The sequence below is a fragment of the Myxocyprinus asiaticus genome, chromosome 37 (genome assembly GCF_019703515.2).
Source record: "Myxocyprinus asiaticus isolate MX2 ecotype Aquarium Trade chromosome 37, UBuf_Myxa_2, whole genome shotgun sequence".
Lineage (NCBI taxonomy): Eukaryota > Metazoa > Chordata > Actinopteri > Cypriniformes > Catostomidae > Myxocyprinus > Myxocyprinus asiaticus.
This window is the reverse complement of record NC_059380.1, coordinates 26,355,147-26,372,465: the sequence shown is the minus strand read 5'-3', so window position 1 is coordinate 26,372,465 and position 17,319 is coordinate 26,355,147. Positions and strand designations below refer to the sequence as shown.

Below are 17,319 nucleotides of genomic sequence, written 5' to 3'. Positions count from 1 at the left end.
GGGAAAATGTGTGGCACAGAAACATACAATTACCAATGTCTTCAAACTGACCTGGCTAATTTACTGTATCAAATGACAACAAACACGTTGGTTAGCAATATATCACCCATTGAGCCACTTTCAAAATGAATAAAATAAATAAATAAATAAAAAAACTCCAAACATTAGAGACAGGAAGCTATTTTGTTCTAAGCTGAAAAACATTTTCCTTAAATGAACCGCTTACCCAAAAATGAAAATGCTGTCATCATTTACTCCCCCTCATGTTTTTATTTATTTTTTTAATTTTTTTTTAAACCCATATGACTTTTTTCTGTGGAGCACAAAAAGCAGAATGATCCCTCAGTCACAATTCACTTACATTGTATGGCATTTGTGCCAAAATACAATTAATTACTTAACAATGTCTTGCTTAACAAGGTAATCCAGTGAAATAAAATGAACAGACAGTATTAAACCTGCACAACACAATCTGTGTGAGTGGCTAGTTTGAGAAAGGATATCCTTTAATCCAAATGTACGTCACAGTTTAAATGCGCAAAGCTCGCCCAGCTCACTAATTTACACCATTTTCAATTAGCCTCGTAAAATGATTACATATCCATATCCAAAAACCATAGCTACCACAATAGACAATCCCTCCATTTGGCTTTCAGATACATGCGTGTGGTTTTTCTGAGTAAATAGACCAATGTTTAAACTCACCATGAGACTTTAACACATGCTGACTCTTTCCCAACTATCCCTGGTCAAACATTCAAGCCCCGCATTCACAGGTCAACCCCATGCCATAAATCTACCACTGGCTAATGGGAGAATTGCAAACGGCCACAAAAGACCTGTGGGCGAACAGCTTAGCAAATGCTCTGAATGCTGCAATCTGTTTAGTGGTCAAAGGAGAGGAAGAAAGCAGTTTGCTATCCGCCAGACAGAATTCCTCACAGAAGGGAAGAGGCGAGCAGGCAACTCTGCATGCTCCTCATGAACGCTCTACTTTCCTCTTGTGAATACAGAAATCAATCTTGGACAGGCTGCTAAAGCCTTGCCATGAAGGAGCATTCTTTCCCCTTAATTCACAGCCAAACAAAAGCCACTTCAGGAGATATAGGCCTTGCTGCTGAGCTCTTTTCTCCTGGACCTGTACAATGTGAACCCATTTATTTTTCCCCACACATCCCTCTTCCTTTCTTTGCACTTTCTTTCTGGCTCATTGAGTCTGTTAGACTTTCTTAAAGGCTGCTGGAAGAATACAATCTAGAGGAAGGCTAGTGACTGCTAGTGACTGACCTAGAGATTGGCAGAGGGACACAAGCCCAAATAATGCAGTGGATTGTGGGTACAAGGCGAAGGTAGAGGAAGGCAAGAGTTGGATTTTGTGGTCCAGACACAGGAATAATGCAAACTGTTTGTTTTCCAAAGGCACTTTTTTTTCTGAGTAGGTTGGTTTGAGTTTACCAATAAATTGCTCGATTATTGTTAGGATGCAAATTGTTCACCTATGTTTCCGTTTGCTTTTTGGACCACTGCCACTTTCTGTTCAATGGACTTTTTGAATTACTTACAGTCTGATATGCAAGTCAGTAGATTTGATTGCTAACATTCTTTCAACCTTTGTCTTAATCCAAAAGATCCCACAGTATGGGGATGCCACAAAGTGCCATTGTCCTCTCAAAGAGTTAACACTTTATGCAGATGATGTTGGCATTTGAGCCCTTTTCAATTGCTAAACAATTTTAAATACTGTATATACGCTATAGTAATCACTGGATTACGTTTTTACTTCACAGTGGTGCAGGTTACAACATATTGAGCATTCCACATTTCAGAGTTTCGCTGATGATCTAATTTGCAAGGATGGAATGCATGTCTTACTCACCCAATTGATTCCATGCTGAATTGACCGCATAACATTAGGGTGCTAAGTTCCCCTATTCATCCAAGTCTCTCATTGAGAAATCTCCAACTCACACTCTAACTCTTTGGTTAACTTCTACACACATTCTCAAACATCAATTTTCTGGTCACTGGACCTTTTGTTTTTACCTTTCCAGTTGATTTGGGACCTTTCCAAATGCAGAAATAACATATGACCCAGGCTATAGCAAGACAGATAGCAAGTTCCCAGCGAAGACTGCCGATTTCCTCAATTCCAGAGGATATGCTGAGAACACGGCGTCTATGGAGAAACACATTTGAAATTAATGACTTTTTTTGTAGCAAACCATTACAAGAACAAGTCAAGTTGACGCCACTCTGGAAATTGACTTGTTCACATGAGCATGCTTTCAAATTTCATCTGAGCTTCTCAAGGATGGCTTAGTGATTAAAACTGTAATCCTGTTGACCAACATAGCTGTATATAGCACTAGATCTATATGGGAGTCAAATTAATTGCTTTACCCTGATTGGCAAGGCTTTTCAACTCCGCTCCTGGAGGGCCGCTGTGCCGCAGAGTTTAGCTCCAACTCTAATCAAACACACCTGATCAAGCTAATCAGGGTCTTTATGATTATTTGAAAATTACACACATGTTTGCAAAAGCAGGGATAGACAGTGGCCCGCCAGGATAAGAGTTAAGTAGCCCTGCTGTACGATATAAACAAATTACATGAAAACCATTGCACTTTCTGAAACACTTTCTGCACAATGCAACAACCTCCAAGCTGAACTAAACTGACATGCATCAAAATTTTAAGAGACTCTTACTTCCAAGAGAGTCAACTGCCCATGCCAAACTATCTTCCCTAACTTTAAGGTGGTCTAAAGTTTTGTTCAGCATTGACTGGCTGTGACGCAGTGATGTAGGCTTGCAAGATAGCGAAGAAAAGCCACAATTATCTTTCGTGCACTGCCATTTATCATCTTTGACATTTTCTTGGTGATATCCACTGCCTAAGTCATGCCCCTTTTGAACAAACCATCCCCATTCAAGCTCACAATTGACAGCTTCTGTGCTTCACAGTACTACAGTCCTGCCTGCTCTATGTGAGTCTGAGGCCAGCAACATGCGAGAACTGTCTAACAACTATGGCGTGATTACTTCCTACTACTTCCTTTGCCTTGGATATGAAACAGAAATTCTGTGCAAAAAAAAAAAAAAAATGTCATCTGTTGCCAAATTTGTGTCCATACCATTCCAAGCTGTGCAAGTGCCCTTTTGGTGCTTGTTGACAACAGCAAGCAAAAAAGGATGACAAATTGTCAGTGATAAAGGTTACAGTATTACATGAATTGTAAGCAATGGCCATACACACACACAACTATACCAAATGTTGCCTAGCAAGCCAGCATATCACTGTGCATATTATCATATCTTGCTTTGTATTGTTGGCGATTGCAGAGTTAAGGGTTATTTGTCCAAAGTTATTTGAGCTATTTATCCAAAAACAGCAGCAACATATTGATATCTGTATGAACGTGCATAAGAAAGACTATATACTCACTCCCAGAACTCCATGACTGGTGATGTGGCATATGGGTTGCTGAGGTTGGCAATGCTGGCATTGTTAAAGTCCACACAGTTTTCTAGAAAGCAATTATTATAATAGTCAGTTTTACATTTACACATTAAATGAGAACAGTTATGTATTGGTACTTACATACCAATTTTAATGGTACAATCCTCTTTTACAATTTCACAAAAAAAAAAAAAAACAATTATATATAATAAATTATAAATTATATATATTTATGAATGTTACATATACTCTGCATACTTCAAATACTTGTGTGTATAGTGTGCATAATGTGTATATTGTATATTATATAGGTGTATACTGTGCATAGTAATTACATTGTGAATTCTGTACATCTTATGCTGTCACTATATGACTGCTGTTACACTCGTGTATGGCTTACTGACAATGAAGTGATCTGATTTTGATTTATTTGAAATACACCAACCTGTGTTCCAGTAGTGGCCGCATGATGCCCAGGGCAGCTCTGTTGTAAAGCAGTTGAACAAGTAGAAAATAGCCCAAGCCAATATGACCACATAATAAACGTTCAGATGGGCTTCAATGACTTGGGTCGCATAGCCAATGCCTAGAAAATATTATACAATTTTTACTTAAAGGTGACAAGAAACAGTGCCTAATATATTTCCTGAGTGCACATTTTTCGGCACAATCAGCAGATATTTAATCATGAGACAATATTGTTTTAAAACTTAATGAATGAACAAGGCCTTACCTTCAAAGAGTGGGCAGACTTTTCGCCAACATGTTATGCCCCCCTCACTAGTGAACTGACCTAATGCTGTTTCCAGGAAGAAGACTGGGATACCACAGCAGATGAAGAAGATGACATAAGGCACAAAGAAAGCACCTAAAACAGACATCGAGAGTTAGGAGGCCCATAGATTTCCAATAAGCACGTTTTATTAATGAATTAATGCAAAGCCAATAAACAGTAACTTAGATGTATGTGGTTGACATGAAATCAAAAATCTGCATTTTTTTATTAATATTTTTGATAATGTTATATACAGGTGTATATATATATATATATATATATATATATATATATATATATATATATATATATATATATATATATATGTATATTTATTTATTTATTTATTTATTTTTTTAAATCTGAGAGTGATTCAAGGAATTCTTCATTAGCAACCACAATGCCAACCACAATGCAACAAGTAGTAATGTCCATAAATTCTGTTGTTCTTAAATTGTACTGTTGGACCGACTGTATGCATGGTCACAGAATCCCGTTGTATGATTTTCTGATTTCTGCCATATATTATTACCATCAGGAAGGGGAAGAAGCTATCCTTTGTTCATATTCAACTTACATCATTATTAGAGCATTTCTATTTCATAGTAATAGAATGTTTCATCCATATTCATATTTCCATGTTACACATACAGCTACACATCTATGATTTAAAAACATTATTCGTATACAAACAAAGAGACTCTTCTAACCCAATTGCAATTGCCCTAGTATTATAACATTAATGCAATATTACCGTATCTATGGTCTTGTTTGGAAAAAAAAATAATAATAATAATAATAATAATTCTTATGAGACTAATTTCATTCTGTCAAGTTCTGTTCTGGCATATGGTTTAACATCTTACAGTCATAACAGTCTTCATTTGTAGCATGAACTATGTACCAAAAAAGTACTAAAAAAACAGTACCATGGTTGTTTGGACATGGTGCCATGGTAAATGTTTGTTTGGACATATGTATTTTGCACATGTTCCATTATGGAGGACGAGGACTGTCGTTAATAAAAATAAATGTATATAAATATATTTGCAAATAAATGTAAAAAATGAAAAAAGTGTTCATGTAAATACATAAATAAATGTTAGAATCTGACATACATAAGCATTTATGCTTTTATTTCCTTATGTATAATTGTATTAATTTATTTCCACATATATTTATTCCCTTAATTATTTTATTTTACTTATATTTATTTCTACATGTATTTGTTTCTTCATGTATATACTTCCACATTTATTTATTTCTACTTTTATTTATTTATACATTTCTTTGTATGTATGGTAATGAGGGGGGTGTGCTTAATCCCTGAGGCATAGCAGTCGAACTCGGAGTGCTTCAGAGTGGAGCTTAGAGGCCACAGTGACATCTTGTGGTTGACAAATTAAATACAATTGAAACATAGTCAACATGGTTGGGTGTGGGTGTGCATTAAGAGATTGTAAAATGTACCTGTCTGTGAGTTGAGCGAGTTTAATGGGAAATGAATATCTGTATTGAACGAATGACTTAGAGTTCTTATATCAAAATCTTATATCACTACTGTTTAACAAAATGTATATCTCTGCACAGACTCTTTTAAAAAGAGAGAGAGTGAAGCATGACTATTAATTTGGAATTATCACTGCCAGGTCAACATGTTATTAACCTGTACCCACCCTTTTCCTCCACTCTACAGTAGGTGTCCACTGGCGTGGAAGAGAAAATCTGCTCAATGCCCATGCAAAACGCTACACAGCTGCTGCTGCTTTGGGGTGTGTCTGTAACATGTACAGCAAGTGTGTATTGTCTACCACATTGCTTTCAGTATACTACACGGTCAATAAAATCATGTATATGCACAATTATGGGAAAGACTATCAAAATATTTATGGGAATGACAGGAATTAACGTATCATGTGCTGTAAAGTTGCACACAGCTGATATTCAACAAGATGCGCAATGCACCCGCCAAGGACACGCACTATTAAGGGCATTTCACATGGCACGCAGTAATCGAGAGTCCCAATTCATTTTCTATTGGAGAGAGGTGATAGGAGGCAAAACAATGGAAATGCTTAAAATACAATGAGTATTTGTATTTGCCAATATTCTTCTCCAATATACTGGATACTAGGAAACCAATTACATTCAAACAGATCTCACGCATGCACCTGTCTTCTCCATACAGTAGGCCTACAGTATCCAGTGAAACACTAACACAACCTCTCATACTCCAGGGTTCCATACCCATCGGTGCAACTAAATTTTATGCAATGACCAACTTTCTCTCGCTCTCCTCTTATTAGCTGTCATTTTCTGTAAAGCAATATCAACCGGCAAACGCTTCAAAAGTGGAGCGAATCAGCGTTGTGAGATACCTGGTTAATGGACAGAGTTGTGTGAAGGTAGAGCAAGTGCGTTTACTCGCGGACAGGTCTTGAGCGCTCAACTGCAAAGTAATCTGCGCATGCGTTTTTTATTCCTGAAAGTCCCAAAAACGTAATGACACAATGACATACAAGTACAATCAACACTATAAATACGGTCTGTCTATCTATCTATCTATCTATCTTATAAATACTATATATAAATACTATTACAGGTTATAAATATAGGGTATAATAGGAGATGACAGTGGCGATAACTTCACCTTGGACACGAGCGTGAGTAAGCGTGCAGTGTAAACAAAGATGAAAATGAATTCCTTGCAATCGGATGTCTCCTCAACAAACGCTGTTTGTGAGCCGCCTTCCCCTGGACATCCCCAGTTACGCCATGAATCGCACATATACGCGGTTGTCCTTCACTCTGCTGTGCATAATGGCACCAAAAAATAAATAAAAAAATAATAATAATAACAAATAATATGATAAGTCGCGTTGTGTTCTCCATGCGTGTTAGTGATGACGTAAGATGAACGCAAATGGACCGGGGTTCGATAGAATCAAGTGAGTGTGAAACCAGACCAAAGCTGCAGGGGCACCGGGAACAATCGTACTCGGAATCGGACCGCAGCAAACGTGCCCAGTGTGAAAGCCCCTTAAATCTTTATGGGTACTTGTCCAGTGGCAACTGTCCAACTGTAAACGCGCATATTTAAGATTATATTTTTGCTTGTGTATTGAAAGCAATGATAGACAATACACACTCACTTTACATACTACAAACACACGCCCCAAAGCGGCTGCAGATTACTTCAGTGCCTGTGGACACCAGCGAGCAGTGAGAAGCACGGCACGAGTCGCAGGCTGTATCTGGTTTTGAAGGCTGCGTGCTAGGTAGGACGCGTCCTTTGAACCTGCAGTATACAGAGCGTCCTCCTTTAAACAAATCTCGTTTAAAGGAGAAGGCCTTCATAGGACAAACGTAACATGAACGTAACATGGTTGCTATGACAGCATGCCACTCTTTACAAGCGCCAGCGCTTCCAGTGAGAAGGTAACAAATTCCCTTTAGAAGGGAATGTATGAGGTAAATTTTAGGAGAGTTATAAAGATGTAAAGAGAAAAGAAATAGATTTTACAGGTGTACTTTTAGTCTAATACTTTATTTTAATTATATATTAATATAATTATACATATTATATACTCTGCACCCATCTACTGAGGTACTTCAATTTGGGAATTAACATTACTTGCGTTTGAACATCATATTTATGGACAAATTGGCGTGATTCTTTTTTAGACATTTCCTTTGAATCAAAGAAGTGTGGGTTGTGAGTGCCCACGAAGGATACATCTCATGCATCCTCCGAATTCCCGTGAAAGAAGGTCGCATTCGAAGTGTCCTACTCGCTTTTCTGAAACAGACAGCCTCGATAACGTATGCGGCCGACAAATGCGACCTCCGTAGGACGCATCCTTCCAAAGGAGACACAGCAGCAGAAACCCCTGTGATACCGCTGTATCACCTGAACCGGAAGTGCCTATTTGGGAGCGGTATCTGACTGGAGGAAAGGCTCCAAACCAGGTGTGGAGAAGCGGACAGTGCATCCCTGTGCCTTGGGAAACTGTTAGATTATTTCTCCTATAATCTATGTAGTTCGACCTTTTCGCCCCCTGCACTCTCCGTTGTCCTCTCGCTTAGGAAAATGCTTGCAAGGGAAGAGACTCTGACACAAAATTGATATCAAAGCGTCTTCAAAGGTTTATTGACAATCAAACATATTTATACCAGAAAAGTGTGTCAAAGCAAATCATCATGCGTCAATAACAGACATCTCTATCTGTGTGCCAGTCTAAGCTCTCCGCTATCAGAATACCAGTTTATACCAGTTTGTACTAAAAGATGAGTTTAAGAAATTATTGAGCTTCAGATAAGGAGAGCAGAAGGAACAGAAAAACAAGTGCTATGTGTCAGTAAAGACTAGTGACAACGGAGGCCCAAAATGAAAATGTAGGCCTGAAACTGAGAGCAAATCTATATTTCTCACAGAAACGCTATCCGCTTTTGACTTTTTTTTAGGACTTTAATTTTCCTCCAGTTTGAACTACATATGACACTGGGGCTGGCCACCATCTGAGTCTGCATTTGGACTCGCCGGAGATGCTGAGGTAAGACTAGTGATAATCCCCCATCCACAAATCTACAGAAACGCACAAGCTTCAATACATTTCACTTACACAACAGAAAAAGAAAACAGCAGGCTCTTTCCACCCAAACTGCGATAAGCATTAGCAGATAGACATATTTGCTAGCTAGCTATCCGAATCGCCTGGAAAAGCAATAATTTAACTTAACATTCCACTATTTTTCCATCGTTATCTTTCTTTAGCTATGTATGTGAGGGAGGAGTAATTATTTTAAGTAATGCAAGAATTGCATGCACATATTAGTAATGCAATATAAGCAATATAAAAGAGCGGAACGTCGAGGTAAATGCAGCTCAACACAGAAGATGAGGCAAAACGGCGCTATTTTTATGGCATTACTGTAAAAAAGTAATTGGTTTGTTTGCTTTTTAAATACAGTATACTTTTCTACAATATACTTAGATAAAATGCTTTTATTTACAAAATGAGTATATAATATTTAAATATCAATAGTTTACTAATCATTTTTAGGACTTGGTGAGGAGACTTCACAGCTGTTTAGGTTAACACCAAGCAATTTTGTCCTGAGGAGAAGTATGTAGTTTATGCCAGAATAGATCTTTTACAGATATGCTTGAATAGGAGATGCAGTTCCATGTTTTCCTTTGTCAAGATTACTGCATTTAGTTGAAGCAAAATCTTCTGTAATACCATTCTTCTTTTGCACAGATTTAACTCTGCACACAACCTGTCAGTGGTGACCTTCCTTATGAATGAAGTGCAGCAACAGCCGATGTCCCTCCAGATGTCATCAGAGGTCATAATTTATTATTATTATTATTATTATTATTATTATTTAAAGGAGTTATTTTGCTGAATGTGCAGATTGTGCTTTTCAATACAGATTGGACATTCAGCAAAATATTTCCTTTTGTGTTCCAGGAAAAGAAGAAAATCGTGTGGGTCAGTAAATGTCAGTTTTCACTTTTAAGTGAAAAACAACCCCTTATTTGAGCAATTTTACAGTAAATTTATGGAAGCAAAGTAATTTTTTTCTAAGTTTTAAATATCGGTCGGCCGATATTAGCCTTTCACCAATATATCAGTATCAGCGTATTTGTTTTCCGATATGCGCAGATTTGAAAACTTTTTTCAGAACATGTGTAGAAAACAATGCTTTAGAATTGGTGTCATAGCGTAGTTTGTCCAGCAGAGCGCGCTCCGACTCTGAACTGACGGTGACTCTCCGGACAGGGTGGAGTTCAGCGGTGTTTTCTCCTTAAGTTGCTTACTAGTTTATGAAATACATACTGGAAAGTTAATAAACAATGACCCTATCATTTTCCCTTTTCAGTATAACTAATGTAACGTTAACCCTGTCCCTGACAACCATGTCACTCGTGTTAAGTACATCTATTTGCTGTTAGCCAGCTATAGTTTGTAAGTGCAGTCAGTAATGAAGCAGATTGAAAGGTAAACATCAGAGCATCTTTTTTTGCAGCTCAGCAGACAATGGTGTTGTGGTGGATTGTGTCTGCTGGGTGTAAGTTAGTCCTAGTTGGTGAGACGCAATGCTGGTCCATCTTTTACTCTCCGTAACAACGAGCTCATAGCTAACTAGCTAACCACACAGCTACTTTCATTGCTTGTCAGTTTTGTTCAGGATTCACAGTTTGGTACCCGCTTCAACCAAACAATTCCAGTCGTTGCATTTACAAAATGTAATATTTAAAAGTTTGGTTTTCCACCATTGAATGTTTTCCCTGAACTTGTATAGCAGAATACGGTGTTACCGCTGCCTCTTTTATCTCTTGACTCGGCAGGTGTAAATGCTTCTTGTTTTACATCCTGCCCCTAATTGACTGGCAGTATTAATATAGTCAGCATTTGACTGATACTAAACATACAGTACTGATGTTTATTTAGCTATTTATTTTATTTTAATTTATTCTTTATTTTAATGGTCAGCATTTGAGTGATACTAAACAGTACTGATGTTTATTTGGCTATTTATTTTATTTTATTTATTCTTTATTTAAATGGTCAGCAATTGACACTAAACAGTACTGATGTTTATTTAGCTATTTGTTTTATTTATATTTATTCTTTATTTTAATGGTCAGCATTTGACTGATACTAAACAGTACTGATGTTTATTTAGCTATTTATTTTTATTTTTATTTATTCTTTATTTTAATGGTCAGCATTTGACTGATACTAAACAGTACTGATGTTTTTTAAGCTATTTATTGTATTTTTATTCTTTATTTTCTCAGTGTTCATTTCTAGCATTTGTTGACAATGTGTAATAATAATGTAAAACATTCTTTGATAAAAATATTTAAGAAAGCAATCTTCTGAGTACCTTTGCATAGTCATATCAGTGAACAATCCACATAGAAAAGGTCTGTTTTCATTTCAGATCAAAAATTTACTATATTGGCCACCATATCGGTAATCTGTGAATTTTCCCCCTCTAAAATTGTTATCGGTCTCAAAAATCCCATATCGGTTGGGCTCTAGTTTTAAATTAAGTCTCATTGTACTGCCATTGTACGGAAAAGACATTTTTTTAATTTCTCTTTTTGTGTCTAAAGAAATGAGGGTGAGTAAATCAAATTAAATACAGCCTATAAAAAGTATTCCACCCCCATGAAAGTTGTTTTATTGTTTTACAGCATTGAATAACAGTGATTTTATTTTTTTATTTCATTGTTTTGCTTTTTAGATACTGATCAACAAAGACTTTAATGGCAATGCTAAAACACATTTTCACATAAGTGTAAATAAATTCATTACCATTATTAAACACAATACTTGACTGCATTTACTCTCTTTCAAGTCATTATTCAGTAAGTGCACATTTGACAGCAACTACAGTCTCTAACAGCTTGGCATGTCCACTGCAGGACCTGATTTATGCTTATCAATAATCTTTTTGTTGCTTTGAAATGTTATTTTGTCTTCATGGTGTTTTTCCAAGATACTGACTCACCACTAAGTGAATTTTATTGATACAGGTGTATTTATACTGCAATCACTTGAAACACCTTGAATGTACACTGGCGGCCAAAAGTTTGGAATAATGTACAGATTTTGCTCTTATGGAAAGAAATTGATACTTTTATTCACCAAAATGGCATTCAGCTGATCACAATGTATAGTCAGGACATTAATAATGTGAAAAATTACTATTACAATTTGAAAAAAATGTTCAGAACTTCTTAAATTTCTTCAAAGAGTTCTCATCAAAAAAGCCCTCCATGTGTAGCAATGACAGCTTTGCAGATCCTTGGCATTCTAGCTGTTTGTCCAGATACTCAGGTGTCATTTTACCCCACACTTCTTGTAGCACTTGCCATAGATGTGGCTGTCTTGTCGGGCACTTCTCACACACCTTACAGTCTAGCTGATCCCACAAAAGCTCAATGGGGTTAAGATCCATTACACTCTTTTCCAATTATCTGTTGTCCAATGTCTGTGTTTCTTTGCCCACTCTAACCTTTTCTTTTTGTTTTTCTGTTTCAAAAGTGGCTTTTTCTTTGCAATTCTTTCCATAAGGCCTTCACTTATTTACTGCTGTACATGAAACTGGTGTTGAGAGGGCATAATTCAATGATGTCAGCTGAGGATATGTGAGGCGTCTATTTCTCAAACCAGAGACTCTGATGTACTTATCCTCTTGTTTAGTTGTACATCTGGCCTACCACACCTCTTTCTGTCCTTGTTAGAGCCAGTTGTCCTTTGTCTTTGAAGACTGTAGTGAACACCTTTGTATGAAATCTTCAGTTTTTTTGGCAATTTCAAGCATTTGTATAGCCTTCATTCCTCAAAACAATGATTGACTGACAAGTTTCTAGAGAAAGCTGTTTCTTTTTTGCCATTTTTGTCCTAATATTGACCTTAAGACATGCCAGTCTATTACATACTGTGGCAACTCAAAAACAAACACAAAGACAATGTTAAGCTTCATTTAATGAACCGAATAGCTTTCAGCTGTGTTTGATATAATGGCAAGTTATTTTCTAGTACCAAATTAGCAATTTAGCATGATTACTCAAGGATAAGGTGTTGGAGTGATGGCTACTGGAAATGGGGCCTGTCTAGATTTGATCAAAAATGACTTTTTTTCAAATAGTGATGGTGCTTTTTTTTACATCAGTAATGTCCTGACTAAACTTTGTGATCAGATGAATGCCACTTTGGTGAATTAAAGTACCAATGTCCTTTCTACATTATTCCAAACTTTTGGCCGCAAGTGTACATACAGATCTTCATCTACGTAAGCACTAGTGATACTTATACATTTTTGTTGTGTTTAATATTTATAAATGTAAACTTACTGGTAGAGTTGTGTTTTGACTTTGACATGAAAGAGTTTTTTTTTTTTTTTTTTTCTGTTAATCAGTAACTAAAAAGCCTATTCACTGTAATTCTGTAAAGAGTACCTAAAAATATATGTTTTTAAAAAGTTCAATGTACATTAACTCATATTCATGTCATTTCACAGCTTCATGCAGTATTATGAAGCCCCGGGGCAAACATTTAAATCAAGCTTGCCTGAAAATTTGGAAGACAGCCTTGTCCAAAAGCGTGCCAAGAAGGCTCACCAGAGGAGCAAAAGGGTAAGCTTACACAGTGTTCCATTTGTGTATCACTACTGCTTTTATATACATTATACGTTTTTTAATATATATTATTTTGCTTAAAAGGAATAGGAAAAATTACAACTCATTTAATCACTCTTGTGTTGTCTCAAACTCGTATGACAAACAAAGATATTTTGATGGATATATGATTTGAATATATTCACACAATACAAGTCAATGGGGACCAAACTTTCAAGATCCAAAAAGGCAGCATAAAAGTAATCCATAAGACTCCAGTTGTTTAATCTGTATGAGTAAAACAGTTGGTTTTGGGTGAGAACAGACCAAAATGTAACTCCTTTTTCACTGTACATCTTACCATTGGAGTCTACATGCACAGTAATCAAAGCCAGAAAGTGTAATAGAGCTTGAAATCACGATTGCCAAGGAAACAGCTGATGTCAAGATTTATAGTGAAAAACGGGTTACATTTTGGTCTGTTCTCACCCCAAACTGACCGGATCGCTTCAGAAGACATGGATTAAACCACTGGAGTCAGCTATATCATGTATATCGTGATATGTAAAGATCCATTTGTGCAGCTTGGGCTTTTCTACCAGTGGGGCAGGGCTTCACGTGAGACTGAGAGAATTTAAGAAACATGAACAGTGGCATTAAAAAAAAATTTGACGACCGGCAAAGCAAATTTAATGACATTCATTTCACGTTTGGCGCTTCCTAAGCACTTAATATGCTTCTCATCTGACATGCGCATCAGTGTTTCATGTGCATATTGGGCACGCTATTTCTAGAGCACGATAGTGTGAGCGAGTCCAGCGAGCTTCAGTGCAGAGCGGGATCACTTGTGCTACTCAATCATTTTTGACTCAGGAAAAACCCTGAAAAACACCTCCACAGACTCCCAAACAAGTCATGAAAATGAAGAGGAGCTTGTTATTATAAAAGGTGTGACATCTGTGGTATAGGTTCACAAAAGCCAACACAGAGCAGAAAAATGTAATCTGCAATATGTCACATGACGATAATCACTCATAATACAAGCAATCTGTTTTACCTCCTCAAATTTTCAAAAGAATTTTAAGAAAGCCAAAAGATCCACTCTGCAGGCTGCTGTGAATGTTTCCTCATTTTGTAAGTATTGGAATAAAGCGTCTGCTTAATGAATAAATGTATTGTAAATGTAAATGCATGCAGTCATATATTTTTTTTGCAAGAATTGTTTATATTTATTTTCTGCAACGAGTGTTTACATAATTTTGGATATTTTCAGCAAGTGTTTTTTTATGCATTATTTTCTTTGTTACATTGCTTTGGGAAGATAGAGTTTCTTGAGGAAAGTTGATAATAATAATAATATTGGTCAACAACATATCATACTGAAATGTGGCATAATTAAGCAATATCACACGAGCAAGAGTGCGATATGGCCCTACATCAGCACTGCTGTGATTTGGCTGCAGGCACGAGGCTGCAGGCCGAGTGCCGTAGGTTTCCTAAAAAAATTAGGAAAAACTGAGTATGGTCATAAAAAACACATTTGTGCATGGAACTACTTGCTTACGCGACAGATCAGAATCTGCCACTGGTGGTTCAAACCAAATGATGCGTCCGAGCCTTCGTTAGTAATTCAAAAATGTCACTTCAGAAATAGTATCATGGCTTGTGCTGTTTCTACCAAGTTATTGGATAAACAAGGGTGTGTGTGTGTGAGAGAGAGAGAGAGAGAGAGAGAGAGAGATATCACCTGTTGCCACACCCAAGCAGAGATGCTGTCAGCTTTCTGAAGGTCAGCTTTCTCGGTGGAAAAATAGCCATCCAAGCAGGGATATTTCTCCCTATTTCACGGTAGCTGGTGCGCAAGAGTCATTCACTATAGAAACTGCAATCTTCTCCAATGTGGAAACTCCAGTAAGAGGTAAGCGCCTTGAGTTCTATAATTAATCAGTCTGTTGTGTCTCTCAGCTGCTGTGAGCCTTAATGTTGATGTTGTTCGTTTAAAGCGGTTTAAAGCTATTTTCTAGCTTTAGTAATGTAGTAGTAATACAAGCGATCATGGAGCGCTGTTGTATGTAAACACTGGCTGACACGGATTCACTTCACCTAACTGGCTCATATTACACACAAAAATGATCTTTTGCCACCACCTGCTGGCTAACATATGTAATGTCAAAAAAAAAAAGACACACATACAGTAGCTTTTAACACATATGTACTGCTCTTACACTTTAGTTTAGAACAGCACAAACACAAGCGGAGTGATACACACAGTGAAGTGTCCCAGTGCTGATGGTGTGAGACCATCAGTGCTCATGGAACGTCTCTCTTCCAGTCAGATTCGAGGACCAGAACTAACTGTTGTATATTGTGAAATATTGCATAATAGTAAGAATGATGTAAAATAAAGTTGTTGTTTTTTTAAATTATTATTAGTATTATTATTATTATTTTACTTGGACAATTGTCAAGTTCCAAATAAAGAGAAAATTATATGAGAAATTTGAAAGTATTTAATTCACTGACTGGATTATCCAAAAAAATAGCCAGTACAATATGGTTATTTAAAATATTAATTTTCTATTGATTTTCCAAAAAACAGTTACTCAGTTAAACAGTTAGTGCTCAGAGTTCCTTTCCGTTTGCTTACATGCGCCAAGCGCTTTATTTACACTAAACCATTCTCCTGTCATTTGTTTACCTCATGAGAGAGCATGTTGCCCTTATTACACTCCCAGTGGAAACAAATGAAAGCAGAACTAATATTACCAACATCCAACAAAATTAAAAGGAAGGAACTTACATGTAATCAATCTATATAAAATATCTAGATACTATAATATAATGCATTGTTAAATTAAGTATAATAAAATAATGAATAAAAATAATTAAATTAAATGGTGACAAACTAACCAAAACTTTCACTTTCAACTTCAGTTTGACATTAAGCCTCATTCTTTAGGACTATTTTATATACAGTAACGAATAGTTTTTAAGGCCTAGAGTAAAGAGTAAAATGGAACAGTGTTTTGACAGCAAAAACTAGGCAACAACTATGGTATTACCAACAGGGAAATTCAGTTAACAGTGACATTGAGCAGAAAGCTTACATATAACCAGTTTTGACAGAGCTGCTGATAAAAAGTTATAGGATCAGCATTGGACAATTAGATGAAAAGAAAATTGGAGATCGGTCTTGGATGTTAAAATCCTGATTGGAGCATCCTTAAAGAGCACCTATTATGTTTTTTCAAATATGACCTTGAATGTAGTGTGTTATATAGCTGTTTGTGAATGTAAAAAAATTCTGCAAAGTTTCAAAAATCAGAGTTATTGACTCCCAAAAGAAAGAACCAATTCTGAACACCTGAAACGAGTCGTTAGTAATTCCAGACTTACTTCCTGTACTAACCTACCTAATTTGGTAACAAAAAACCCGCCTCTGGTCTTCATTGGCTGCTCGCGAACAGCTTTGACCCGCCCTCAAACACTACACTAAGCGGAAGACCAATCACAACAGACTGGGACATCTGACCAATCAGAGCAGAGTAGGCTCTCTGAAAGGAGGAGTTTAGAATGAATCCTTTAGAACGGATCATTGAACGAGTCGTTTTTGACACTGGGGAAAAAAAGGTAATGCTGCAATTTAAATTATGAGAAAATTAAAGTGTTTTTTTTTTTTTACCTTGGATGCATGTAAATCTTTTGTAGGAGACCTTTTAAACAAAATTAGGTTGAGACCCCATCACAAAATGGACAAAAACAGGTACACGGTGGATGGTACAATTTGAATATGAAGAAGACAGTGTTTTTTCTTTGTTTCACTTTTTATACAGCATATTTATTTGTTTGTGGGTGAATCTTTTTTATTTTTTATTTTTTTTTTCTCAGTTTGGTTCTTTTTAAGAGAGAAGAAACCCCAGTAGCTTTTTGGAAGTTGAACATGTGAA

At 36.6% G+C, this 17,319-nt stretch overlaps 1 protein-coding gene across 1 annotated transcript in view; it reads right to left on the bottom strand.

Moving 5' to 3' along the window:
* The window catches only part of LOC127428203 (sodium- and chloride-dependent GABA transporter 3-like), an 80,845-nt gene that overhangs the window by 52,273 nt on the left and 11,253 nt on the right, over positions 1-17,319 (bottom strand). The window contains exons 3-6 of the mRNA XM_051676386.1: positions 4,192-4,326; positions 3,904-4,044; positions 3,444-3,525; positions 2,044-2,176 (exon numbers count right to left, since the gene is read on the bottom strand). Of these exons, the coding sequence (XP_051532346.1) occupies positions 2,044-2,176; positions 3,444-3,525; positions 3,904-4,044; positions 4,192-4,326 (491 nt within the window). The remainder of the gene's footprint in view (positions 1-2,043; positions 2,177-3,443; positions 3,526-3,903; positions 4,045-4,191; positions 4,327-17,319) is intronic.